Source organism: Maniola hyperantus, chromosome 8, assembly GCF_902806685.2.
Source record: "Maniola hyperantus chromosome 8, iAphHyp1.2, whole genome shotgun sequence".
NCBI lineage: Eukaryota > Metazoa > Arthropoda > Insecta > Lepidoptera > Nymphalidae > Maniola > Maniola hyperantus.
Window position 1 is genome coordinate 15,807,894 of NC_048543.1, and position 25,425 is coordinate 15,833,318.

At 39.9% G+C, this 25,425-nt stretch overlaps 2 protein-coding genes and 2 long non-coding RNA genes across 4 annotated transcripts in view; all 4 read right to left on the reverse strand.

Moving 5' to 3' along the window:
• The window catches only part of LOC138402711 (uncharacterized), a 483,214-nt gene that overhangs the window by 160,867 nt on the left and 296,922 nt on the right, over nt 1–25,425 (reverse strand). The window lies entirely within an intron of this gene.
• The window catches only part of LOC138402713 (uncharacterized), a 156,506-nt gene that overhangs the window by 98,590 nt on the left and 32,491 nt on the right, over nt 1–25,425 (reverse strand). The gene's annotated exons all lie outside the window — the stretch shown is intronic.
• On the reverse strand, nt 1,525–12,634 carry LOC117984605 (uncharacterized). Its single transcript, XM_069500486.1, has 9 exons — nt 11,872–12,634; nt 11,331–11,554; nt 10,746–10,842; nt 9,558–9,705; nt 8,916–9,102; nt 7,615–7,744; nt 6,797–6,970; nt 6,060–6,193; nt 1,525–5,030 (listed from the first exon to the last, which is right to left on the reverse strand). Exons 1-9 carry the CDS (start codon nt 12,190–12,192, stop codon nt 4,778–4,780), a joined length of 1,668 nt encoding a protein of 555 aa, XP_069356587.1. The 5' UTR covers nt 12,193–12,634; the 3' UTR covers nt 1,525–4,777.
• On the reverse strand, nt 13,636–16,436 carry LOC117984419 (BOS complex subunit TMEM147). Its single transcript, XM_034971037.2, has 5 exons — nt 16,270–16,436; nt 16,016–16,157; nt 15,439–15,561; nt 14,760–14,965; nt 13,636–14,423 (listed from the first exon to the last, which is right to left on the reverse strand). Exons 1-5 carry the CDS (start codon nt 16,344–16,346, stop codon nt 14,291–14,293), a joined length of 681 nt encoding a protein of 226 aa, XP_034826928.1. The 5' UTR covers nt 16,347–16,436; the 3' UTR covers nt 13,636–14,290.

The window sequence follows — 25,425 nt, forward strand, 5'->3', positions numbered from 1 at the left end:
TTGACTTTCCAATAACCAGCAGCCAACTTGCAGCTAAATTGACAGGTCTCAAAGTAGAGGCTATCTATTTTAGCAGAGAAGAGAACTTTGTGTGTTCACAATAATTAAAGTGGCATTTTTGGACTTGAAATTTTAATTCAGATTATAGTCATAGTCACAGTCATGCATTGTCATAGTCATAGTCATGATTATAGCAACCAGGTACTATAAGTCCCGCAAATTGCTATTGCGCTGGAACCATGTCTCATTAACATCGAAATGACGTCATTTTGACGTCAGCCGAAATAAAAATATACCATCAGGCATCAGTTCGAAACTTCAGTCTAGTGCTGACGTCACTAAAATGGCGGCCACGCGCATTATCAATTTGCGGGACTTATAACGTAAATTGGGGAACGTTGGTACCTTGTGAAGTCGCAACCTTGGACTGGAAGGGTCGACCCTCAGAATGAGACCACTTGCGTGTTTATGGTACATTTAATAACAAAAGTGTAACAATAATAATTAACATATTTTATACAGCATGAGGCCGTTTGTGCACTCATCCGTATTCGGTTCGTATCCGTGATTTTTCGAAGTGGCCGTCATACAAATAAGTAGGTAGGTACTAATTCGATTCGTATTTTTACGGAATCCGTGATTTCACGGATGAGTGCACAAACGCCCTAAGGCGACAAACAGTTTGCTTTTACAAAAGTTACCCGCTAAGTAAACAAATTACAATACTCGATTTTATGATTTTCAAATGTGATCAGCCCCCCAATTGTGTAAGAATAACCATTTCATGGCTATCGCAATCGTCAAGAAATTCTGCCCTTTGATTGGCTGTGAAAACATTTAAACAGCGAATCAACGAATCAAAGGGCAGAATTACTTGACGATTGCGATAGCGATGAAATGGTTATTCTTACACAATCGGGGGGCTGAAACAAAGCCTTACTTTCGAGGGTGTTTTTACTGGCATAATATTAACTCTTATTAAAATAAAATAGTTGATCATCTGTAAAATTCAATTTAGACCAAAATTGCTCTTTACGTCATTTAATTTAGAATAATATCTTACGAGATATGACAAAATTAAAATAATATGAAATATGACGGAGGCGGCGCAATCCCCTCACTCCACACCACACGAGTAGATATCTGACACCACATTAGTATCTACGTAACGTAGCACCCATGCGAAGCCGGGGCGGGTCGCTAGTTGGCGTATAAAATACATAATTGAACACAGCGTTGTTCATTGTTTACGTTAGTTAACATTTAGTGTGCGACGACGACACACCGTGACCGATAGCGGGAGATAACGGACGCTTCTAACTAAACTCACCTAACCCACTCAATTACTAATTTCTTCAAACGCGAAAGTTCTTCTCGGTAGGAACGGCATTCCGAACCAGTGGTAAATTAAAACTACCCGACGATTCGAAGGCGCTTGTAAAAAGTCTACTTGAATAAAAACATATTCTATTCTATGCCTATAAGTGCCGCAAATTGCTAATGCGGGTGGCCGCCATCGCCAGCTGATGGTATATTTTACTTTTGGGTGACGTCAAAATGACGTCATTTCGATGTTAATGAGACATGGTTCCAGCGCAATAGCAATTTGCGGGATTTATAGCTATCTGCTCTGTTTTTTTGACAGCTCTTCCGTTTATAATGCGTACAAAATGAGATCTCACTCGCCATTTTAACTCTATGTGTCAACTGTCATGTCAAAAGTAAGGTTCACCTTTAAAATTTGACATTATATTAAAATGGCGTGTGAGATCTCATTTTATACGGACTATAATCGATTTTGATGAAGATAGCTCGCCTCCCGGAGACAAACATAGGCTACTTTATTATCCCGGAAAATCAAACAACTCCCACAGGGATCTTTAAGAACCTGAATCCAAACGGACGAAATCGCAGCCATCATCTGGTTTTGTTAATAATTCGATAAACCAGTACTCTTAGGGTGGCTCTCCACTGAAGCGGAGATGTGTATAGCTGACCAATCAGATTTTCATCAGATGACGGCATACAAATATCACGTTATTTACCGACAACCTGATTGGTCTGCTTAACACATATCCGCTCCGCTCCGCTTCAGTGGACAGGTACCCTTAGGCTGAGATCTATTCTTTTTAGTCGTATTTCTCCTTGCTGAGGGTCCCGATCCCTTTCCATTGATCACATAATTGTGGGGGATCTCTGCCAACTCTTTGATTTTCTGGGATAAAAGTAGTCTAAGCCGCTGTAAACGGATCTCCGTCAAAAGAGGATATTCACAAGTTTGGTGTTAGGGCTGAATATGACTTCCATTCGGCTGATAATTTCTACTATGTATTTCTTAAATGCACAAAATAAAGCTTAGATAACACTTAAACACTTATAAGAGTCTAATTAAAACGCTTGTTTCTTAGAATATGATTCTTTTTTCTTACAAATTACAATATACTTACCTAATTTAGAAACAATTATTTATTGTAAAGTTTAAAAATATTGTAATGTTAAGACTTTGGCTTACTTTAAAATATGTAAAATTATATTGTATATATCGCTGTTGATAGCAAAAAAAAATAATTAAAAAAAATAAAAATTGTAAAATAGGTTCTTTTATCTACTTCGCCCGTGGTTATATTATGATTTAGTCCTTCCTTCATCTATGATTCAGCCTATAGCCATCACATCGTCAAACAATTTTCAGAATCGAATCATTAGTTCTGGAGATTATGCCCTACATCCAAACTAATTTTTTTTAAAAATATATCTAGCTCTACAACATTAATGAGGATAACAGCATTTTACAAAAATATATCACAAATATTGGCGCCGACTCTGTTGTCTTTCTCTAAGCTGGATTTAGTGTATCTGCATCTTTTTCTTTTTAATATTGCTAAAAAAGGACAGAACATGAATTTTACATTTAAAGACTAAGTTTGAGTGCACACTACAGATTTATACCATAGGCTCGTGACTGGCAGCTAAACTGACGAGGTTTGACAGCTCTAAATCAAATTTGAAACTGTCAAACTGCGTCTGTCCTTTTCATATTACATTAGTAAGAAGAGGATGCGAATACTCTAAAATTTAGTTATGCTCAGAATCAGTACCATTATGATGTTAACACTTTGGCTTATAACTACAAATTGTGATAATGTAGATTGTTTTATTATTTGCAAATATGTACAATAATAATTAATATACCTACCTACTATATTAACAGTAAAAAAAGCCGTGAAAGTCTAGTAGTTAGGACGTCCGCCTCCTATTCGGGAGGTCGGGGGTTCGATCCCGGGCACGCACCACTAACTTTTCGGAGCTATGTACATTTTAAGTAATTAAATATCACTTGTTTTAACGATGAAACATATCATTGTGAGGAAACCTGCATGCCTGAGAGTAAGTCTGCCAATCCGCACTTGGCCAGCGTGGTGGACTATGCTATGCCCAAACCCTTCTCATCATACTGAGACGAGACCCGTGCTCGGTAATGAGCCGGCGATGGGTTCATCAAGTTGTAACTAGTTGTAAGCAACAGTAGAAGTTGCAGCAGAGGTACGGGGTATGAGATGGGGACGCCCCGCACACCCGCACGTCACCCGCGCTAACCCAGTGCGCTACCCCGCACCAGGTTAGCACCGTAGCTGTGCGGGTGTGCGGGGCGTTCTCTCCCCGATTGCCATCTCAACCTGTACAAATTTTTGTTATTTTTAATCTCGCTTATCTTTATCCTTCATTGGGGCCGATTCTCTAGTACACAATCTCTAAACTAAACTAAATTAATAGGTCTAAATCTAGTGCTCTCCTTTTTCGCAAGCAACATTATGAAAGGGATAGCAATAGATTTAGACGTGCCATTTTAGTTTAGTTTAGAGATTGTGTACAACGGAATTAGCCACACTATTTACATAGATTTACAAGTATATACCTACCCTATTTATTATAACTAACTGACTGACATTTAACGTACACCTTAAACCAGTGGCTCAAACGTGAGATTTCGCATGTATACATTTTCGCTATTAGTAGGGGACTATCCCCTACTAAGAAAGGATTCTGAAATACGCTAGTTTTCTATAAGTACATATAAAAATAGTAAATCTCTTAAAAATCAGACTTGAATTTATTATTAGGCACTTATAATTCTTTAAACTCTACTAAACGATCGTTAGGGGTTTTTTACACAAAATGTGAACTTTATTGTTGGTTTTTGATAACGTCACGTGAAAACTTAAAATTTCAATATTTAAGTTAGGACACTTTCTATTGATCGTTGGTCTAACATAGATCTTAAAATCAAACGCATAAGTGCTATAATCCAGCGCCAGTTCGTGTCCTCAAGCGCTGCAATCGCGAGACAAGTCGAATGTAAACAATAGTATCTTAACCCTCGCTTTATCTCTTCTATAACTCTTTGCAGCAGATACAACAAAACATTAAAATATTCAGTTTTTTTGGGGTTCCATACTCGAGCGGTGCGAACAGGGCCCTATTACTAAGCCGTCCGTCTGTCTGTCTGTCTGTCTGTCTGTCAGCAAGCTGTACCTCATGAACCGCAATGAGAGTTGAAATTTTCACAGAATGTGTAAATGTGTGAGGAGGATATACCTACTGAGTTTGACCTGCGCTCTGGCTCCGCAACTCCATAGATGAGCTATGTAGAAGTACTACTTTTAGTCAAGGTAAAAATTGGGGAGTTCATCACATTATTATCAGAAAAAAGCCTCTTCCATTATTGGAGGGCTCACGACCCTCAGCAATGCACAAATCCTGCATTGGCTTGGCACCATCACTCCAGCACTAGGTCTTGGAACAGATAGTCCGGGTTGTCGCGCGCGAACTTGTGGAAGTCTTCAAGTGCTTCCGTGAACAGCTCCAGCAGATGCTGCGCCGCGGGGTTGAGTGCGGGGTTCCTTGTGGGGTCTGCGGGGTCCGCGGGCGGCGCGAGGTCCCGCAGCAGCACGGCGGCGGCGTGCGGCAGCGGGTAGCGGCGCTGCGGCGTGAGCGCCGGGACCGCGTCGCCGTGCTGCAGGCCCGCCACGCTGCAACACCATTTATTTATTTATTTATTGACACTATTGCACACAACACAAAGTAAACATTGAAAAAACACAATACAGGATCTTATTCTAATAGATGTAGCATGCAAAGGCGGCCTTATCGCTAAAGCGATCTCTTCCAGGCAACCTTTGACGAAAGGAATCACGAAAGCACGGGTTGGTGCGGCAGCCGAAAATGGCCCGAGGTATTATTATAAATTAGACTACATACACAGTACATTCTAATAATACACAAATATATATAATTATATATACCCATATACATATATCTATAATATACTACATAATTCTGTTTACATAGATAAATAATAGTTCTTCAAACGATTTTTGAAGGTGTTTAAGGATTTCGCCTGACGTATTTCACCATATCATACTAATATTATAAATGCGAGAGTGTGTTTGTTAGTTTGTCCTTCAATCACACCGCAATGGAGCAACAGATCACCGTGACTTTTTGGATAGATACATTGAGGGCTTCACCCCAGAAAATCAAAGAATTCCCACGGAATTTTAAAAACCAAAATCCATGTGGCCAAAGTCGCGAGCATCACCTAGAAGTGTATACATTTTGAGAACAAACTCGCCACATTTACTCTGTGTCAACTGTCATGTCAAAAGTACGAATTTAGTCCTTAATCTAAGACTAAACGGCGTATCTTGTAAGTGTGTAAGTATACTAAGTCTACTTATGGTTATATGACTTATGGTTTTTTTGTAGAACTTCGTTAGCGTGATTCAAGCTTCATAGTGAGTGATTGACGATATTACTGGTGCCATCTAGTGAGTGGCTTTGCATCTTAGGTCCGTAATGTGTCAACAATCAACATAATATTGTGGCGGTTGCCACCTTTAGAGAGAACTAAGGAAACTGACGTTGAAGGTAAACTACCTGCATGCCTGAGTTCTCCATAACGATCTGGTCAGCGCTATGGCCTAAAGTATAAACCCTTCTCATTCTGAGAGCCGGCAACGGGTTGATGGTGATGATGCTGTTGCGGCGACGGTACTCACGTGGCGACGTAGTACTTCTTGTAGGGCAGCGGCTCGTGGTGCGCGCTGTCGGCCAGGAACCGCAGCGCCAGCAGCAGCTGCGCGTCCGCCGCGTGCGGCCGCCGCCACGCCACGCGGCTGCCCAGCAGCGGCGCCTGCGACACTCACTGTTACTGGCCATCCGGCTCGAAGGACCAACCTCCGTGTAAAGAGCTTCCGAGACGGTCAAGCGGTTATAATCTAAAACTAGCGATATAGCGCAGCGCAACATAGCTCAGTGTTGATTGGTTCCCTAAAGGTCCGTTTATATTTTTTTACTGTTATTGTGTGATAGTCTTGCGCTTGACGAGCAATGAGGTCTAGGTATTGGGCGCGCTTGCCTAGAAGATGCCTATTCCCTCTTGCGTTGAAGGTGTTTAGGTTATACGTGGCAGGAAACGCGGGCGTCGGAAGGGCGTCCCACACCTTAGCGGTTCGTATCAGAAACGTTGAGCAAAAACGTTCCGTGCGAGTGGAGTGGATGTCGACCACATAAGGATGACAACGTTCAGTTTCTCGCTGTTCTCCGTCTGGTACCATGGAGAAGGTGGAACAAGGTTGTGAGGTTCCTGAGCACACTCTGCAAAATATATCCGATAAAAAATCAATATGCAGGCGACATTGCGACGGGTATTTTAAAATTCTGTTACAAGTTAGCCCTCGAGTGTGATCTCGAGTAGGGGATGTAGTGTACTGTTGGATGAGATTGTTGTACGTACTTCAAGCGTGGGCGAGCCCCCCTGGTCCTCCCGCAGCCTCGCGCAGTACATGTCCGTGGCCGGGCTCTGCAGCAGCAGCACGCGCGTACCGGTACGCATCAGCAGCGCCCGAAGCCACGGCCCGGCGGCCGGCGCGGACGCCGCCACGGTTTCCGGGCTATACAGGTCTATAATCTGCAAACCGATATACAAAACAATGAACGAACCGATCAAGGTTTGGTCGCCGCACTTGGAGCGCCGCACAGCAAAGACCAATCGCGAATGTAAAATACGAGAGTGAAATAAACAACAGTTTTGGTTGAGGGGTTATATGGTTATGGCCTACTGTTTTCTCAAGGAACTGAGACAAGACACTGATCTTGTTCTCTTCTCTAAACCATTCTATGCTATTGCAAATTTTAGGTAAGTACTATTTATAATCACTTAACTTCATACTGTAGTACTTAGACTTTGGGATATAAAAGAGGAGTTTTTTTTAAAGAATATTAGCCATGGCCGTTGGGCGTTGACTAACATCAATAATGCAACGTGTGGGGTTTGAACCGGCGACCTTTCGGATTTTTAACCGTTGAGCCATTGAGGCTGGATTCGATAATAACGTTTACTTGACTAACGTTTCCAAGACATACGCTCGTAGGTTCGAGGCGTTTTTATACTTCGATGTAAAACAATTCATAAGCTTTATAGACCAATCTTTATACCCCCCTTCATGCAAAGTTACGCAACTAGACCCAAGTCATATGCGGGAGGAGGATGAAGGAGTTTGACAGGAAAGGCGCGCGACCCTCAGCAATGGACGACAAGCGGCAGCGTCTCACCTCACAGCCCGTGACTTGCTGCAGCAGCGCGGCAAGGTGCTGTGCCGCGCGCTCCATGTGCACGCAGTCCCGCGCGTACAGCAACAGGATGCAGTCAACCGCACGAGTTTCTCGTGGACGCTCCAGGCGTCTGCAAGCGACGATACAGAAGGTCTCTTATAAAGCTGATTAGTTTCTTGATATAATAAAACTAATTAAAGTATAAACTAACTATTTTAAAAATACATATAACAAAATGGTTACAGTAAAAAATAAATTTTTTTTTGTCGACGATACTAGCACTTGTATCTATGACGTCATTTTGTAATGGCCGACGCCGACGGGCCATTTAGAAATGAACGGCTAGTTATTATAATTACTGGCGACTTTAAAAGGGAATACAATAAAAATTGTCAGTCCACTGACTGCCGACAGAAGGGAAACCTTAAACTCCTACTATCGAAAGCATACTTGACTCTTCCATTAAGAATCTGAACCTTAGTAGGTTGTGTTAATGAATAAGTTTTAAAAGCATGGCGTGGACACCACCTTGAAGTTTTTACCGTTTTTACCAGGGTTGTTGAAGATGCCACTATTTTGACATCCGCGAATGCGGATTGTTAGAAGTTCACAAGTTCATGTCTGAATTAACGTGAATGTTCCGCATTTGCGGATGCGGATGCCAATATCCGTAACACCCTGTTGGGGGTAACATTGTACACTTTTTAATTAGTCAGTTAGCGAATGAAGATATCAACTAGCAAACACGCGCAAATCACGCGCCATTCTGGCTCCGGCCAATTTCTTTGCAAGTCGTTACTTGTTCGAAATATGAATCCGCTTCCATAGAAGCTCCGCATTAATTGATGCGGATGCGGATGTTCCACATTGGCAGATGCGGATGCGAATATCCGTAACACCTCTAGTTTTACCCATCACAAAATCGCCTAAAACGCCCAAGTGAAAAAGGAGTTTTTACTTCAACAGCAAGTAGCTGAAAGAAATGCAGCGACAACATTGAAACTTGTATAGAAGCAGGCGTTATTTGGCGGTTAAGTCAATGTTACAGCAGGGATCTCAGCTGTGCTAGTGACGTCTAGCCCCCTAGGGGGGAGAGTGAGCTTAAGGAACAAGGAGGAGACATAAATAATTTGTAGGGAGTCAAGAAGGCGCCCCGGCAAAACGCCACGAGCAAGTACCGAACGGCCGCTCTCCCGCGATTCGGCCCATATAACCGAGAGGTTGGTGGGCCATGGAAGGTGGAGGGTTGCCCTTGAGCTGCGAGCTGGTGACCGGCTTGTCTGAGCCTCGCGGGTGCTCACCGAGTGATGTCGTCGATCCAGCTGCGCAGTATGCTCCGCTTGAGCCGGCCGGCGCGCGCCGCGCGGCCCAGCAGCAGCGCCAGCAGCGCGAGCAGGCCCAGCAGAAAGGCGCTGCCGGTGCCGACCAGCACCCACCACAGTTGCGAGCTGGTGACTGGCCCGTCCGGGAACTTCTGCGGCTCGTGACCTGACCCAACCACGTGTGCAATGCTTATTGGATATGGGCAGTTGGCAAACAAAACAGCTCAACGGGTTGCGAAGCTGAATGGCAATGGGAATTTATTACAACTTAACATATTACTGACATATTTTTATTGATTACTATAATGCAGTAGATAACATAAATCAATCATACTAATATTGATTAATGTTTGGGAAGGTATTGGACCCTAAGATCAGGATTACAATATAATATTGTGCTATACTGAGTTTCTCTAATAAAGATTTTGTAGCTTGTGTCACACTGTGACTCGATGGGAGAAAAATTTCAATGGATTCCCAATGAGTCACACTATAACACGATTGACTGTGACTCATCAGGAACCCTTTTGCTGTGTCGGCACTCGCGTTTGCGCACGCGGCAGTTCACTCGCTCAGTTCATGTACACCTGCATGCTTGTGTTTAGTTGTGGCGGCACTCACAGAAGGTGTGGTGGAAGTTGAGGGATGGTTCCGGGTCCAGCGAGGCCCACGGCGCCGTGTGGGTGAACTGCGCGCTGTAGCAGGTGTAGTTGGCACGAGCGCGGCAGTTCACTTGCTGGTGAGACACGGTGCTGCAGTTCATGTACACCTGCAATGTGCCACATATCTTTTTTTATTGACTTTATAAAATGAGGAACTTCTCAAATTGGTGCATTTTTTCATGTACATATTATGTATAGTGTACACTGTATACACTGATGTCTCTTAAGTTTTTGGAGCAATTTGTAATTTGTTTAAACAACAGAGAAAGTTTGCAGGATGGTCCCATAACATTTTTGGATCTTTTTGCTATCATCATCGCATCTATTATGTATATCTGCTAGCAAGTGATGGTGGAGCACACTTGTCTACAAGATGCCTTCATTTGTTCTTGGCTTCAAGGTACTTAGATATTTAAAGTGGGGGTGGACCGGTTTGATTGAAGCTGAAAGGATATAAAGTTGAAATACAGCGTCTAGGGTTAGGTATATGTCATTCGAAGAAGCTATCAGTGTGTCAATTACAATACAAATACAAATGCATTGTTGCAATATCACTATTGGTTGAAATGCATGGTTGCAATATCACTATTGGTTGAAATGCATGGTTGCAATATCACTATTGGTTGAAATGCATGGTTGCAATATCACTATTGGTTGAAATGCATGGTTGCAATATCACTATTGGTTGAAATGCATTGTTGCAATATCACTATTGGTTGAAATAAATTGTTGTAGTATCACTATTGGTTGAAATGCATTGTTGCAATAAGAATACCATAAATTCAGCACAATCACAACAATCAAAACTGTAGCAATAAAATGGATATTTTTTAGAAATTACAATTGTTACATGCATCATCCTGTACATTAAATTTAATGCATTTCACATAGGTTTGTTACCGTCATATACTGGACAAAGGCAATTAACTATGTCTCTTTTTCATAGCCACAAGGACAATGGAACAATCAGAGCAGTCCGAATCAAGAATCAGAACTCAGCCCACAACTCATGCAACTTGGATAAGTATTGGCAAACCAAAATCATCAAATTAATTGTGGTATGGTACCAGCTATCTACATTATAATAAGACTTTTCTAATCTTACTTTCAACACTTTATATTATAAGCTAAAAGCACAAAGGCATACCCTGTTTTCAGTAGCAGTTCCAGTGCCATTGGGGCCGATGTACACCTCATATTGAGATGCAGGAATGCCAGGGTACCAATCAAGTATCACCTCCTCCCTGAAAAAGTTCATAATCATGAGTGCCCTATGTAGGTCTAACAACGATTACTACTCATAGGGAAACGCGTTGGTTTGTCCTTCAATCGCGTCACAACTGAGCAACTGATCGACGTGATTTTTTGCATATGGGTAAAGTTAAAGACCTGGAGAGTGACATAGGCTACTTTTTATCCTGGAAAATCAAGAAGTTCTCACAAGATTTTCAAATATCTAAATCCACACAGACCAAGTAGTAAGCAGCAGCAAGTAAATAGCAATTCCAGGTGGGTCAGATACATTGGGAAGAACTCTCAGCCATGCAGGTTTCCTGACGTTGTTTTAAAGCAAGTGATATTTAATTGCTTACAGATCGATGATGATGATGAGATTGCTTACAGATTGCTGGGATCGAACCCCTGATTACCCAAATTGGAGGTGGACTTCTTAACTACTAGGCTATCATAGCTTTTTGATGATGATGACTGCACATTGTATTGTTATACTCACCCGTTAGGCTGATAATTAGCATACGCTCCGGTTTTGTATACATCTTGTATTGTAAGTGTAGTGTTGGTAACATTCTCCCTGACATAGTGATAGTGTCCATCGGCAGTTAATGCCAAGTTAACAGGCACATGATATACCCTGTCTGAAGTCACGGTGAGTTGCTCTGTGTAGATGTGATAGCATGCTGAGCTGAATATTGCATCCAGAGTGGCAATGTAACAGACCTGCAAACCAACAAACTAGGCTTAATTATTAGAACTTATTTTGAACTATAGTCGACGCATTTTAAACTGAGTTGTCGAGTTATCTGTCTGTTTCGCTCGCACTTAGAGATTGTGGGTACTTACCTACGAGCGAAACAGACAGATAACTCGACGACTCAGTTTAAAATGCGTCGACTATAGAGCCCACTACTTGCTTAACCTTATAATGTTGTTAAGATCAGACATTCATGTCAACGGCTCGTTAATAAGGATAAGTATGGGTTTAGAACGTTAATTAAAAAAGAAAACAAAGTAATAATACTGGATATTATACATACATTTGTGCAATTTAATTTGATCTGGACAGGTTCCTCGAAGAATGAATGTTTCTTGAAGTTGTGTTGATAATCGATGTTGTATGAATCTTCATTGCACTGTTCAGGCTTCAACGATGCATCGTAATCCAAGCGTAGCCTCCACATGGTGCCATTCTTGTTAGCCAACTTACTGTTACACCACTTCAAAACGAATCGCCCCCGAACAGAAGCAACAGGCTCAAAATATAGACCCTTGTCGACACTTTCGTCACATATCACATCGTAAAAACTATTATTTGCTGACAACACACATGGAAACAACAACAGTAGCAAAGTTTTCATTGTATATTTAATGATTAGCTATAGATAGGACATCCTGGCACCCTATTGCAAAGTTTTTATTTTATTTTAATTAACAAAACACTAAAATAACACCACGCCAGTCGCCAAGCCAACAAAATCGAAATTTGACAATGACAGCAAACAATGTTGACAACTGACATTTCTTTTTTAAACTGTTTTTACGGCTCTGGGTTCTAGCCTTTTTTAACCTAATTTGACATTTGAATAGAATATGATCCTATAGAGTAAAAATAATTAAAAATCTGTCTGTACCATCAAGGTCTGTACTATCTCTATGCGTCTGCACGGTACAGTTAAATCGATGAGTTAAATAGATTGAGTGGATTGGGTAACTTTAGAAGCACGTGTACCCTACACAGAGTACATCCTACAAGCTATTCTATAATATTATTGTGATCAACGGAAGTGTTTCAGTCTGCTTAACCCATAGAGTAAAGTAATACACTGGAAATAGAGAGCCTTCTCATAAGATTTTAATGTCACCCAAATTCCTAATGCAAACCTAGCACCATCTATTAGTTGGTCAACTACAACTGTGTAACTGTATACATACCTATAGGTATCTACATACATATATACCTACTATACCTATATATAAATAGGTGGTACCTACTACGTGCATATAGGTAAACCAAAACCACAATAGACCTTTGACTTTACAGTGTTTTATTGAGTTTCAAAACAAGTATTAATTTAACAATAATACTTAATTTATTAGTGAATTGAAAACAACAAAACACTGAAAAGTCAAAGATCCATGTGATTTTGGTTTATCTATTTAATGCACGCAGTGTAACAGGACCACCTTTTTATTGGCACCTTAATTATTATAGGTTCATTGGAATAACAACACTGATTGTGATTTACTTTTTATTTTTATTATGTCTCACAGATCACTAAATGTTAATTTCACGAGAAGACGAAGAAGAAACCACTCGACTCGACGTACTAGTAACGGAATTTACCTTTCGCCAAAACAGAAAAAACAAAACACCATGCCGATTCAAAACACAAATGGCAGCCATTTGCAATCTCTGACCATAGAGTAAAGTAAATCAAGCAATAATTTAGTTCATGTGACCAACTAATAGACGGCGCTAATAAAAACTACAACAGGTGATAATAAGCAACTTTCCGGCCCCTGGCTTAACCTTTTCCTCTTCACGCACGGCCCATCCGTTTTACCAATTTTAAGGTAATGCAATTGCACGGTGTAAAGTAGGTAGTAATAATAACACATCTAAAGGAAATAATATTGTGATATTATCGTGTGATATAATGAAACGTCAGACAATAATTCATTTCATTTTAAAAACGTTGATTTCAACTTTTTTATAGAATAAAAGAAAATGGGTTTTGGCTACAAATCTGATATCAGAGTACCTATGTAACTAGTAAAAAATACAAAACACAAAGCAAAGCTTTTAAAGTTTAAAAGTAATTTACTATTTACCTAGGTTCTTAAAAATAATCACTTAGTACTTACATACAATTTTTTATTACTATAGATTTTAAATTGATCAAATACGAAATTTCTTAAAAATAGCCTTATTTTCCTATTACATATTTAATTATTATTAAGTATGTAGTTTTAAATTTTGTTCATTAGTGTGTTCAAGAGTGCACACAATCTTTATATTTCACACAGCTAATTATTAACTTACTTTTAGAAAAGGAGGATGTTGTTCTCAATGCGATTTTTGTTGATGACGTTATTCTATATCTCCAGTTAAATAAATAAATAATTGGTAAACCTTAGAATCCAAATAACAATCTTATTTGAGTTGTATATAGAAGGTCAGATCTTTCCATATACTACTCAAGTAAGATTACAATCTCACCACACCATTATTCTAAGAAAACTCCTACTATTATGTGATTAATGGAACAGGGCACGACTCTTAACAATGAGGAGTTTTTTAAACATATAAAAGTTCATTTAAACAGCACAGTTTAAAAGATCAGTGACACTGGTGCTGTTCCCTGATCACCGCTAACTGATCATTGATCACGGTTGCAGCGTAGTGATCACCGTTGCTTCTCACAATGATCAGTGATCACTATTGCTGTTCACTGATCACTGCTGCTGGTGCGCAGCGTACAGCGCCAGCGCGGCCAGGCCGACGGCCGCAGCGTGCGCGGCGCGCATCCACAGCAGCGCCCACGCGCTCAGCCCCAGCGCGTGCGCTATTGCGTCCTCCAATAATGCTCTGTGGGGTGCAACATCAAAACTGTTTAGCAAAATATTCCTCTAAAGGTAACATGGGAAAAACTTTTCTTTGATTTTCTGGGTAGCCTTTGGTTACTCTAAAGGTCTTTAGCTATATCCAAGCAAAAATCACGCCGATTCGTTGCTCAGTTGCGGCGTGATTGAAGGACAAACTAACGAACAAACACGCTTTTTTCACGCTTCGCTTCTGAATAGAATATAAAAGAAATGTTATAACCTAAATAGAATATAAACATAGTACTTATGAATAGTCAAATGATCTACCATCTTCTATCAGGTGTCCTATAATACCTCCGGCTTTTTTCATGCTGCATACCTGTAGGGCACCAGCAACAACAGCCCCGCAGCGCGCGGCAACAGGCGGCGCGGCAGGTCGCTGCGCGCGCACAGCCACACGAGCGCTGCAGTCGCCGCGTGCTGCAGCAGGGCCACGTTGGACTCCGCACACGCGCGCACGTAGCGCCAGTCGAACTCCGAGCCGCGCGCGCCCACCCACAGCAGCACGCTACGAGACACTAGCACCTGGATCAAGAAAGAAATACCCTTTAAACTGCTCAACTATTTGTCAGAAGAACATGACTTAAGGCTCCATAGTTAACATTAGTTATGTTAGGTTTATCCTGCACACACAGTATAGTAATTAATAAGTGATAAAAGAAGTTTTCAAAAGAATCACGACTGCAGTTTGCACATCTTTTTCAGGGCACATTTTTAAAGCACAAAATCCACCTTTTTTAATTTTTAACAATTCCATGTACCTAGTGACACTTGCACCATCAAGACGAATCTAATAAAGTATCATTTATCAAAATCAGTTAAGCTGTTGAGTAGTCATGAGCAAACATAGTAACAAACATAGATACATACATACAGGTCAAACACATAATCCTCCTTTTGGGCTTTACCACAGTTGTGTAATGATAGTCATAGCTTATGCTAAGGGGACTGGATTTATACAATTTATATTGCAACAAGCGTTTCTCTGAATTTCTTACCTCAGCACTCGCCCAGCCGATGGCTGCAGTAAGGATCTTTGCATGCCCCTTGCCGGGAATTGCATTCAATGCAATGTAAATCCCAAAAAGATCTGCTAAGTCTACAGTTGCTTTAAGAATTTCCTGAAAATTAGCACAAGGATCCACAGTTAATAAAATAGTAAGTTTCTGGGAAAGGATCTGGAAGCCCACTTTACTACAGAGTTGAAAGCCACCTCTATCTGTTGCATGCTGGCTCACATTTCCAAGAATAGCTCTTGAGACAAGCAGCCTTCCTCACATCTCATTATTCAGGCCTTGTCAAAAAGATAAAGATGATCTTGAAGGCATTTTATTTGGTCACTGAACAATTCACGAGTGGCAATTATGTTCCTGATGTGGATGCTTTTTACCCCCGGATTCGAAGCTGTATCCCTGAATGATATGTAAGGGGAGGTAAGAATCCGCATATTCATACCACTGAGCCAATAATGGAGTAAGTATATAATTAAATTATTAAGTATACCAAAAATGGTATATTCAACCAAAAACTTAGCTTTAATTTAACAAAAGAGTAACAATTATTCAGGATACTTACTAAAAACACATTGTTATCTCCTCCACTATGAATATTATCGGAATCAGGAAAGAATGTGGCTAGCAACAGCATTTTGCACAACTGTGTGAAAATATATAGCCCGCCTGCATACACGCATTTTGAGAACGTTGCATATTCCGATCTGAAACCAGAAGAAAATCAAAACGTAAGAAAATATTTTTATATTCTCATGAAGTCTTGGAATGTTCTAAATTAAATACACTAAATCTAACCTAATTAGATAAATAACTTACATCCCTGAAAACTTGTAAGCCATATGATAAGGCGCATAAACTAACGCCAGACAATTTCCGAAGTGATAGAGGGTCATTTTTATTTAATACTATAGCGTTTTTCTTAATAATTTTAAGAAGATTTTAATTATTTTTCTCAACAAAATTCGTGGTGTCACATCACAATTGTCAAATTGATGACATTTGTCATGTCATCGAGTTCTATGACAAATTACACAGAATATATTAAAAAAATATCCTTTATTTTATTAAGAAAGAGCCAAAAAAACCTGTTTAAAATTACTTATTATTTGAATAATATGTAATATGTAATAGTTCAAAATATAAAATAACTTATACTAGTATGTCCTATTAAAAGTTTAATTTGCGTTAAAAATTATGTCGACTGAACGTTGACACTGACACTTGACAGGCGACAGCAATTTACGTGTAGTGTAACGGAACGTTAAATTTAAGTTTGGATTGGTAATTTGGATTTGGTTTGCTTGTAAGTTTGTTTTATTCCCTTTATATCATACATTCAATCCTGTAACTATTAAATATTAAAATTACAAATCGAATATATCATCCAAACCACCGTAAAGAGGCAGGATGCCCAGAACGCTGGCTGCGTTACCTCGTTGAATGGCCAGACCATGGTCACTCGTTTGCTTTTGGTGTTTACAAAATGTTATTTTTAAAATATACTTTTGCTTAAAAGTCTATTATTAATTGTTATGTATTCAAAACAATTTCTGCTAATACAAAAAGGCCTTTCTTGCTTTAATTTTTATATGCTCATTGAACAAGCTGATTTAAAAAAAGTTGTGTTAGGTACATTTTATATTTTGCTTAGTAGGTAAGTAGCTTTAATATTGCTAAACAATAATATACTTCCTAACTGTTCTATTTGTCTTTTATATAGGAAAGTGCAGCAAAAATGACACCAGTACTTTAAGTTTCTGAATAAATAAGGGGTGCCAATGCGAAGACAGAGATAAAAAACAGAGGGTTGTATAAAAGGGGTAACTTTTTTAACCCTTTATATTTTTAGCACACGCGCAACGGGGTTGGGCATTTGTTATCCAATGGCAAGGAAGGGTTTAGGAAATTTAGATTTTATTCGTCTGAGGAACGCTTTGGTCCCTGCTTCGTGGGTGCTCCGACAGACATTCTACGGCAGTCTCCCTTCGGATGTCAGACCAAAAACCTGTCTGTTAAATTTGCATACCACCCTTGCTGATTATTTAAATTAAAGTTTGAATATTAACAGAGGTGCTCCAGTGGTGATAAGGATATTTTAAATTTTTTTTAAAATTTCCTTGGGGTGATGGCAATTTTGCTGGATTTGTTGCTGAACTTGGTGAGCACATTTATTGTTTTGTGAAATGAGATGGTTTATTTGTATGAATATGGGAAGACAATGTGTAGACATTTCAATTATTATTTATTTAAACCTGGTATGTAAATTTCAAATATGACAATATGGTATATTTGTAACTTATAATTATGCACCATACCTATACCTACTTAATACAATATGATTAGCTAAATTCACAATGATTGATCTGTATTAGGTAAGTATATTTTGTCTGATGTTTTAGGGATTTAAAACTAATTAGATTTTTATACTAGGCATGCTTTTAAAACCAAGGAATATCTTATTGGATCTGTAGGTAGTCGGTAGGTTGGTAAACATAAGTATTTTTTTTTAAATTACTGTGAAAGTGCAGTGCAGTGCCAATGCATCACAATGGCAAGAGTTTTGTAGTTACTTGGTGAGGAGAATAATATTATTGTCAGTTTATTGTAGGAAAATGCCTCGATAGCTCAACGGTTAAAGGAGCTGACTGAAAACCGAAAGGTCGCCGGTTCAAATCCCACCCGTTGCACTATTGTCGTACCTACTCCCGGCACAAGCTTTTCGCTTAATTGAAGGGGAAAGGGGAATATTAGTCAGTAATTAACTTGGCTAATATTCTTATTTAAAAAAAGGGTAAGTATTTTAGGTATTTCTGGTATTTATTTATCCACTACTATTAGACACCTGTAGATACCTGAGTACTAATACTTATGTAGAATTATTACAGTAGATTGTGATTATTATCTCTTAACAATATGGTCAGTGCCTTTATTGATTACTCAGGTAGGTACCTACTTCAAACATCTTTCGATTTACAAGTTTTCTTTTAGGTAATAACCTTGCAACTTCCAAGGGAGTCTGAAGTTCTCAGGATTTTTTTTGAGAAATTCTAATAGGATTTTTCAAAATTAGTAGATAAAACTAAAAGCTAGTTGATTTTTCACTGTCTACATTTGGAATAGAGCACTATTTAGAAATAATAATATTATGTATTTAATATTTAATAATAAAATTCCAGTCAATTTTATACGCCCCCGCCTATTCCAGTTTACATAAGTTTAAAAATCTAATTAAAGTATGCTCCTTAAAAAAGCACATTAAAAGCATATAAAATTATTTTTATTGGAAATTATTGTTTGATATTTATTGGAAATTGAACTTTCGAAAAGAGCAACTACCGAGTTTCTTGTTGGTTCTTCTCGGTAGGAATGGCATTCTGAACCAGTTGCAGTGGTAGATACTTTTGACGATTCAAAAGCATTTGTAAAAGTTTATTTGAATAAGAAATCTTTCTACTCTTTTCTAAATAGGTAAAAAACAAACCGAATGGTCATCAAATACGAAATTTCAAGGAAAGAAAAGTTCTTTTACAGAAAGGATGAATAAAATAAAATGCTCGTCCTTCGGGCTCACTCACGTCATCCCTCCATTACAGCATTGTCCGCTCACAATGGCGCGGGGTATAAAGAATCGCGACCATTAGGTAAATTTCCGCATTCATTTTTTTGCGTGACACCCTCCTTAGGGTCCTAGCCCATAGCCACTGCCGCGGCAGCCGGCAGTAGCTTCGTAACTTTAGTTTTAAAACGTAATTACTCATGACCACTAATCATTGTATTGCAAATTCAGCAATCGACAATCAGAAAGTGTAGAATAATACTTACCCAATTTGAATAAATGAATTGGCTTTGACATAGTAGCGCGTAGTAGTTTGACATAGATAGACCATTAGAACATTGGCAAAGTGCATTGTGCTCGGTGTGGCACTACTGAAAGCCATAAAGCAAAATAAGAAGAAGAAGATAGACCATTAGAAATGAAGTCCCGGGTCGGTTTTCAAAAAATAGGTCTTTAACTTTAACGGAAGGGTTCCGTACTATCGTAAAAGAAATACTTTACACTTATTTTCATAGCGGCCATTTTGAAATTATTAGTAGGTACTTCTTTGTTGTTATAACGGCAATAGAAATACACATTCTGTGAAACATTTCAACTCTACCTATTATGGGTTCACTGACAGACGGACGGACGGGACAGCGGAGTCTTAGGGGGTAAAATAGAGGTTCGTAGCCGGCGCGGACGAAGTCGCGAGCATAAGCTAGCCAAGCAATAATAAAAAAAGAATCTCTACCTGACACCTGTATTCTGTATCGCGGCAAAAAAATCTCTGTGGGCAATGGCCCTTATTCATTTTTTGCGTGACGCCCTCAGCGTAAAAAGCGGCAGAGATGGTTATTTATCATGTGGAGACGCGTGGTGCTGCTGATGCCCTCGAGATCTCAATCTTGCGGCGGCGTGAGCTTTTTGCGGCCCCCTCCAGTTCGCCTAATCTGTACCTAATCGGTGTAACACTTACGTGTCTTAACACTTGTGTTTCTTTAAGATTTTACAGGATTTTTCACTTTCAGTTCCGAATTGACATTCTAAACAAATTGTAATCACTAGGTACCCCTATTATAAATGTGAAAGTGTGCTTGTTTGTTGGTTGGTTGGTTGTCCTTCAATCACGTCGCAATGGAGAAACAGATTGACGTGATTTTTTGCATGGCTGTAGTTTAAGACCTGGAGAGGGACATAGGCTACATTAAAGAGTTCCCATGGGATTTTTAAAAACCTAAATCCACGCCTACGAAGTCGCGGGCATCAGCTAGTTATAGACTACAATAGTGCTAGACTACAATAGTGCTAGCCGTGAGCTAAGAGCTGTGATAGCCTAGTAGTTAAGACGTCCGCCTCCTATTCGGGAGGTCGGGGGTTTTATCCATCCCGGGCACGCACGTCTAACTCATCGGAGTAACAGATATATTATGTGCGTTTTAAGCGATGAAATATTACTTGCTTTAACTGTGAAGAAAAACATCGTGAGGAAACCTGCATGCCTGAGAGATCTCAAAGGTATGAAGTCTGCCAATCTGCACTTGGCCAATCCCTTCTCATTATGAGAGGAGCCTGTGCTCAGTAGTAAGCCATGACGGCAATAGGTAGAACCACGTACAACCGTTTGTTTGTAACCCTGTGGTTATACTGTTGTTTACAAATGCATGACGTCAGAGCACAGATAATCTATCGGCCAAACATGGCCGACAGTGTTTTCACCTGTCTAAGAAAAATATTTTTTTAAATTAAAGTTTTACGGTTTTTAGGGCGCAAAAAAATATAGTGTTAATTTTTTTGATATAATAGGACAAATATTAACCATTTAAGACCAACTTAAAAAAATTGTCAAGTAGCCTATTAAATCCAAGTTGAATCAAATAATAATTAATTCGTATTGTAATAATAATCAAATAATAATTAATTCGTATTGTTCTAACTAGAAATTCAGGTAATAGGTACGTCTTGGTTTTGTGCTTAAGTACTTCGATTTAGTTTAGTAATTATCCAATTGCCGCTTGTATTAGAAACCCCCGGGATCACTTATAAGATTACAGCGTTCACCACTACGCTAGGAAGGTCGTTAAAACTCAGAAAGTAAGGAATCTTATAAGAATACCCATCATTACCTACTGCAGAGTTATAGAAAAATGATTTCAATTTGGGGGTGCGAGTGTAGCAATGTATTATTCACCTCACGCACGCTGCAGCGTGTGGCAGGCAGATAAGCGCGAATTGAGCCGAAATGCCGAGAGAGTACCCGCGCCGGGGGCCTTATCGGAAACGGCTTACGCTGACCCCATGCAAACTCCCTAATGCGACATTCCTCACCGGCCCTCGCAGCACCCTCCGATCGATCTCAATGCAAAGTTACTGCCCGAGACTACCCCGCCGCCGCCGCCGTTGGGGATACCTACCTACGCTTTTGTTTCCGTCTATAATAATTTTATTTTATGTCTTTATTCATGTTTCTTTTTTGCTGTACTTTATTGAGCCTAGTGGCAATAAATTTGGATAGTAAATCCATGTTTCTTCTGCTGTTACGATGCCATAATCAGTAGGTATTTCTGCTTTTAAGATCACAATATTTCAGCAATACTCGTGTACCTACTTAATTAAAGAGCAACCGCCGAGTTTTCTGTTGGTTCTAGGAATGGCGAAGGAAAATATGGTGAGGACGGAAGTGGGACGGACACATTCGTGCCTGAAAGTTTACCATAATGTTTTCAAAAGTCTGAAGTCTGTCAAACCGCCCTCAGCTAGTAGGTATGGCGGTTGAGGTGAAGATATTGTTAAAAAGAAAATTACCCATGTTAATCATGAGTCATGACTAATATACCCCCTTTCCAGATACAACATGCAACGGGCGGGGTTTTGGAGTTTGAACCGCCGACTTTTCGGATTTCAGTCCGCTCCTTAACCATTGAGCTATTTGAAGTTCTGCTAGATATTGTGTTATTCGAATGTAGCATCCTATTCCTAGTAAGGGTAACATCAGGTCAAAATTCGTTGTTTATGTATAGGCTATCACCGAACGGCATAAACACGTGGTGTCAGATCAAATAAAATCCAATCCGCTTTTATATGCCACTGAATATTGAACGACGGACGGACGCGTATAATTCGCAATATTTTGCAAACATAACTCCGAGGGACAGGCTTAGTTTTACATCTAAAAGAAATTAATATATGGAAGTTAATTTATTTACTTTTAGGCAATCGTTTTTATTTACTTTCTTACCGCTGCCGTTGGGGTACCTATTTAGCTACTATTATTTCAATATATGGAATTAATAGGGGATCGGTGATCGATACCGGGCGATACCTCTAACTTTTCGAATGTTTTCGAGGTATGTCAAAATTGCGAATAAAATTAAAATTTGCTTCGGTAAAGGAAAACATCTCGAAGAAACCTGCATTATTGTCAGTTCTCGAAGGTGTGTGAAGTCCAATCCACACCAGCTGCCGTGGCCAGCGTGGCGGACTATGGCCCAAACTCAGCTCAGACCGTTCTCAATAGTGGACCAGCGATGGGTTGATCATGATAATGATGGTAGATACAGATTAATCAATAAAAATATCTACTTAAACGATTTAACTTGCAAAGCCGTGCCGCCAGGCGATTTAGCGTTCCAGTGCGATGCCGTGTAGAATCCGACCAGGGGTATGGGATATAATGAAACTACCATACCCCTTCTAGGTTAGCCCGCTACCATCTTAGACTGCATCCTCACATACCACCAGGTGAGATCGCAGTCAAGTGCTATCTTGTATAGGAATGTAGGTATATAAATATTAAAGGATTTTACTTGACCTAAAAAGTAGATACCTATAACATTAGTAATGTATGAGAAGGAGCTGTATTTTTTACGCTCTCATAAATATTAAAGATCAGTCGTGCCTGTAGGATTTTCAATTGGAGTCCGACGTGGATCCCCTAAGATTTAGGCTCTGTTCGCGGATTAGAGCGATGTGATGTATGGCCGCGGGCGGCGGTAAATCAAATTTTGATTGCTATTTTCTTTGTGGAAAGTCGGAGTTGTCCTGAGGGACGGAGCGGGGGATGCGCGGGTAACATGGGTTAACCGATCCCCAGGCGAACTGACGCACTTATGCGGATTGTACTGTTTTACAATTCCTACTTTTGGGCTTTGAAGCTGTGATAGCCTAGTGGTTAGCACATCTGCCTTCTATTCGGAGGTCGGGGGTTCGATCCCGTTCACGCACCTCTAACTTTTCGGAGTTATATGCGTTTTAATTAATTAAATATCACTTGCTTTAACGGTGAAGGAAATCGTGAGGAAACCTGCATGCCTAAGAGTTCTCTTAGGTACCTCTCCCCCCCCCCCCCCCTTATCGGTTTCTACGCGGCATCATACCGGAACACCAAATCGCTTGGCGGCACGTCTTTTGCCGGTAGGGACTAGACTAGACCAGAGACAATTTAAAAATTATAAATTCCCAAATTGGTCTTACATTATATCCACATCTAAAATTCTGACTCGAAATTACCTAGTTCGTAGTTCTGTTGCTAGATATACTCGGTATGTATATCCCAATAAGATAACGCTAAAAGTATTCAGCGAGTAGGTATAAAAAGAATCGTCCAACGGAATGGCCGGGAGCTATAATGGCTGTTAGCTCAGTCGGGGCTCCAAATTGATACAAATTTAAGTTTACTTAAGGCTATTGAAAACGAATTTGCTTGGATAAGTTAATTTCAACGCAATAGTTGGCGGAGGAGCTCGCAACCGCTCGTGTGATCCAATTGCGGCCACTCGCGGTCCCCGATCAAATTCGGCCTCGCTTTAAATATTTGAACTGATGTTACTACAGGGGATAGAGTGAATGGATACCCGTAAAAAGTAGCAAGTTTTCTTTTTAAGTATTTTTAGGTAGCTTTCGAACAAAAAATTAAGTAGTTACACAACTGCTCACGATGTTTCCTTCACCGTTAAATTATATTTGATTGCTTAAAACGCACATACATATAACTGCGAAAAGTAAGATGTACGTGCTCAGGATCTAACCCTTGACCTCCCGAATAGGAGTCGGACGTCTTAACCACTAAGCTATCATGGCTTTTTAAAGGAAAATTACACTCGGGTTTTTGTTGACCCCATGCGGTTCAGCCAGATCGAGGTGTGATCTGTGCCCTGAAACATTTAAAAATGAAGCCATGCAGTCACCATATTGAATTTTTTTCAAAATAAAACAAAGCCAGTGTCACTTGGGACGATGTATCTATCTAAGGATGCTTGATTTGATATACACCCAACTATATTCAGGCATTTAGAAGTTATGGTGCAGAATAAAGAAACTTACGTACCTACATACATACATGAACCCTGATGACCTGATGGGCAGTCCTGTAAAAATAAAATTTGGCTATTGCGGTCCTTCGTCTTCTTGATATTGAGAAATGTTACCTATTCTAGAAGTAGGTATCTGTTTTAAGAGATACAAGAGTCAAAGTAAATTTAATAGCAAAGCAACGGAGACCGGTTTTCGTAGGTTAGGTATATACTACCGGATGTAGAGCGGGTGACAGGTCAGGGGGTGGGCCCGTCGTCGGATAAAAAAGGATCTCGAGGAAATTCCCGACCCTTTTTATACTAAATAGGCAGCTAACACGGTCTGAGTGGAGTTTCAATAGATGCTTTCTCGATGGAAGAAGCGACCTGTAAGGAATCGAGCGGAGGGACGCGAAAAACTCGGTTATCTATACGTACATACGAGTACGTCGGGACGCGTGTCACACGGTTTTTCCTTTTATTTTTTACGCGTGCCCTCCTCCGAGGGATAAAAGGTGGAATTCTTTTTAAATTGGAAATGTTTTCTAAGAGGATTACGATTTGCGGAGGTGCTACGATTTGAGCCATTGGAAATAAGGGATCGCGTTGCCGACGAGGTGCTTACAATACGTACCTACTTGTTGTGTGTAAAACAAGCCACCTACAATATTGTTTTTGTTTAGGTAGTTTATCTAACTACTATACACATCATGCCCGCGTAGAATGCTTCTGTTTCAACTACATAATAATGAACTGAGTACCTATTTACCAAATTTTAAAGTCTGCTGAACAAAAGCAAAAAGTAACAAAGGTACATTACCACGCTCTCACGCGCTTTAAATTCAACACTTGCATCACGCCTTCTAATTGCGAAACTAAAATATTGTACACTCCCACGCTACGATTATCCCCTTCAGAAAAAACTACATTGAAATTGCTTTTATTACGCTAACGATCGAAAACTGGGAGTGACCATTACTTGGTCCGATGCTGGAGTAAGCCAAATCCCTTTACAGCCAGCAAAAACGAATAATTGCTGAATGCTGCACATTCTGCTCAGCGGCGATTTTACCGAGTTGGAATAGGGCATCGATATAAATGACAAGATATGCCCAAGCGAACAAAATTTTTCACGGTTTTGAAACC

Excerpts from the sequence above, each read along its gene's own strand:
- LOC117984605 (XM_069500486.1), bottom strand. The coding sequence starts at position 12,192 with ATGAAAACTTTGCTACTGTTGTTGTTTCCATGTGTGTTGTCAGCAAAT. Across the intron at positions 6,194-6,796 it reads GGGGCTCGCCCACGCTTGAA|GCGCCGCTGCTGGGCAGCCG; the intron begins GTACGTACAACA and ends TGAGTGTCGCAG. Across the intron at positions 5,031-6,059 it reads AAGAAGTACTACGTCGCCAC|CGTGGCGGGCCTGCAGCACG; the intron begins GTGAGTACCGTC and ends ATGGTGTTGCAG.
- LOC117984419 (XM_034971037.2), bottom strand. The coding sequence starts at position 16,346 with ATGACCCTCTATCACTTCGGAAATTGTCTGGCGTTAGTTTATGCGCCT. Across the intron at positions 16,158-16,269 it reads GCTTACAAGTTTTCAGGGAT|ATCGGAATATGCAACGTTCT; the intron begins GTAAGTTATTTA and ends TTCTGGTTTCAG. Across the intron at positions 15,562-16,015 it reads GAGATAACAATGTGTTTTTA|GAAATTCTTAAAGCAACTGT; the intron begins GTAAGTATCCTG and ends GCTAATTTTCAG.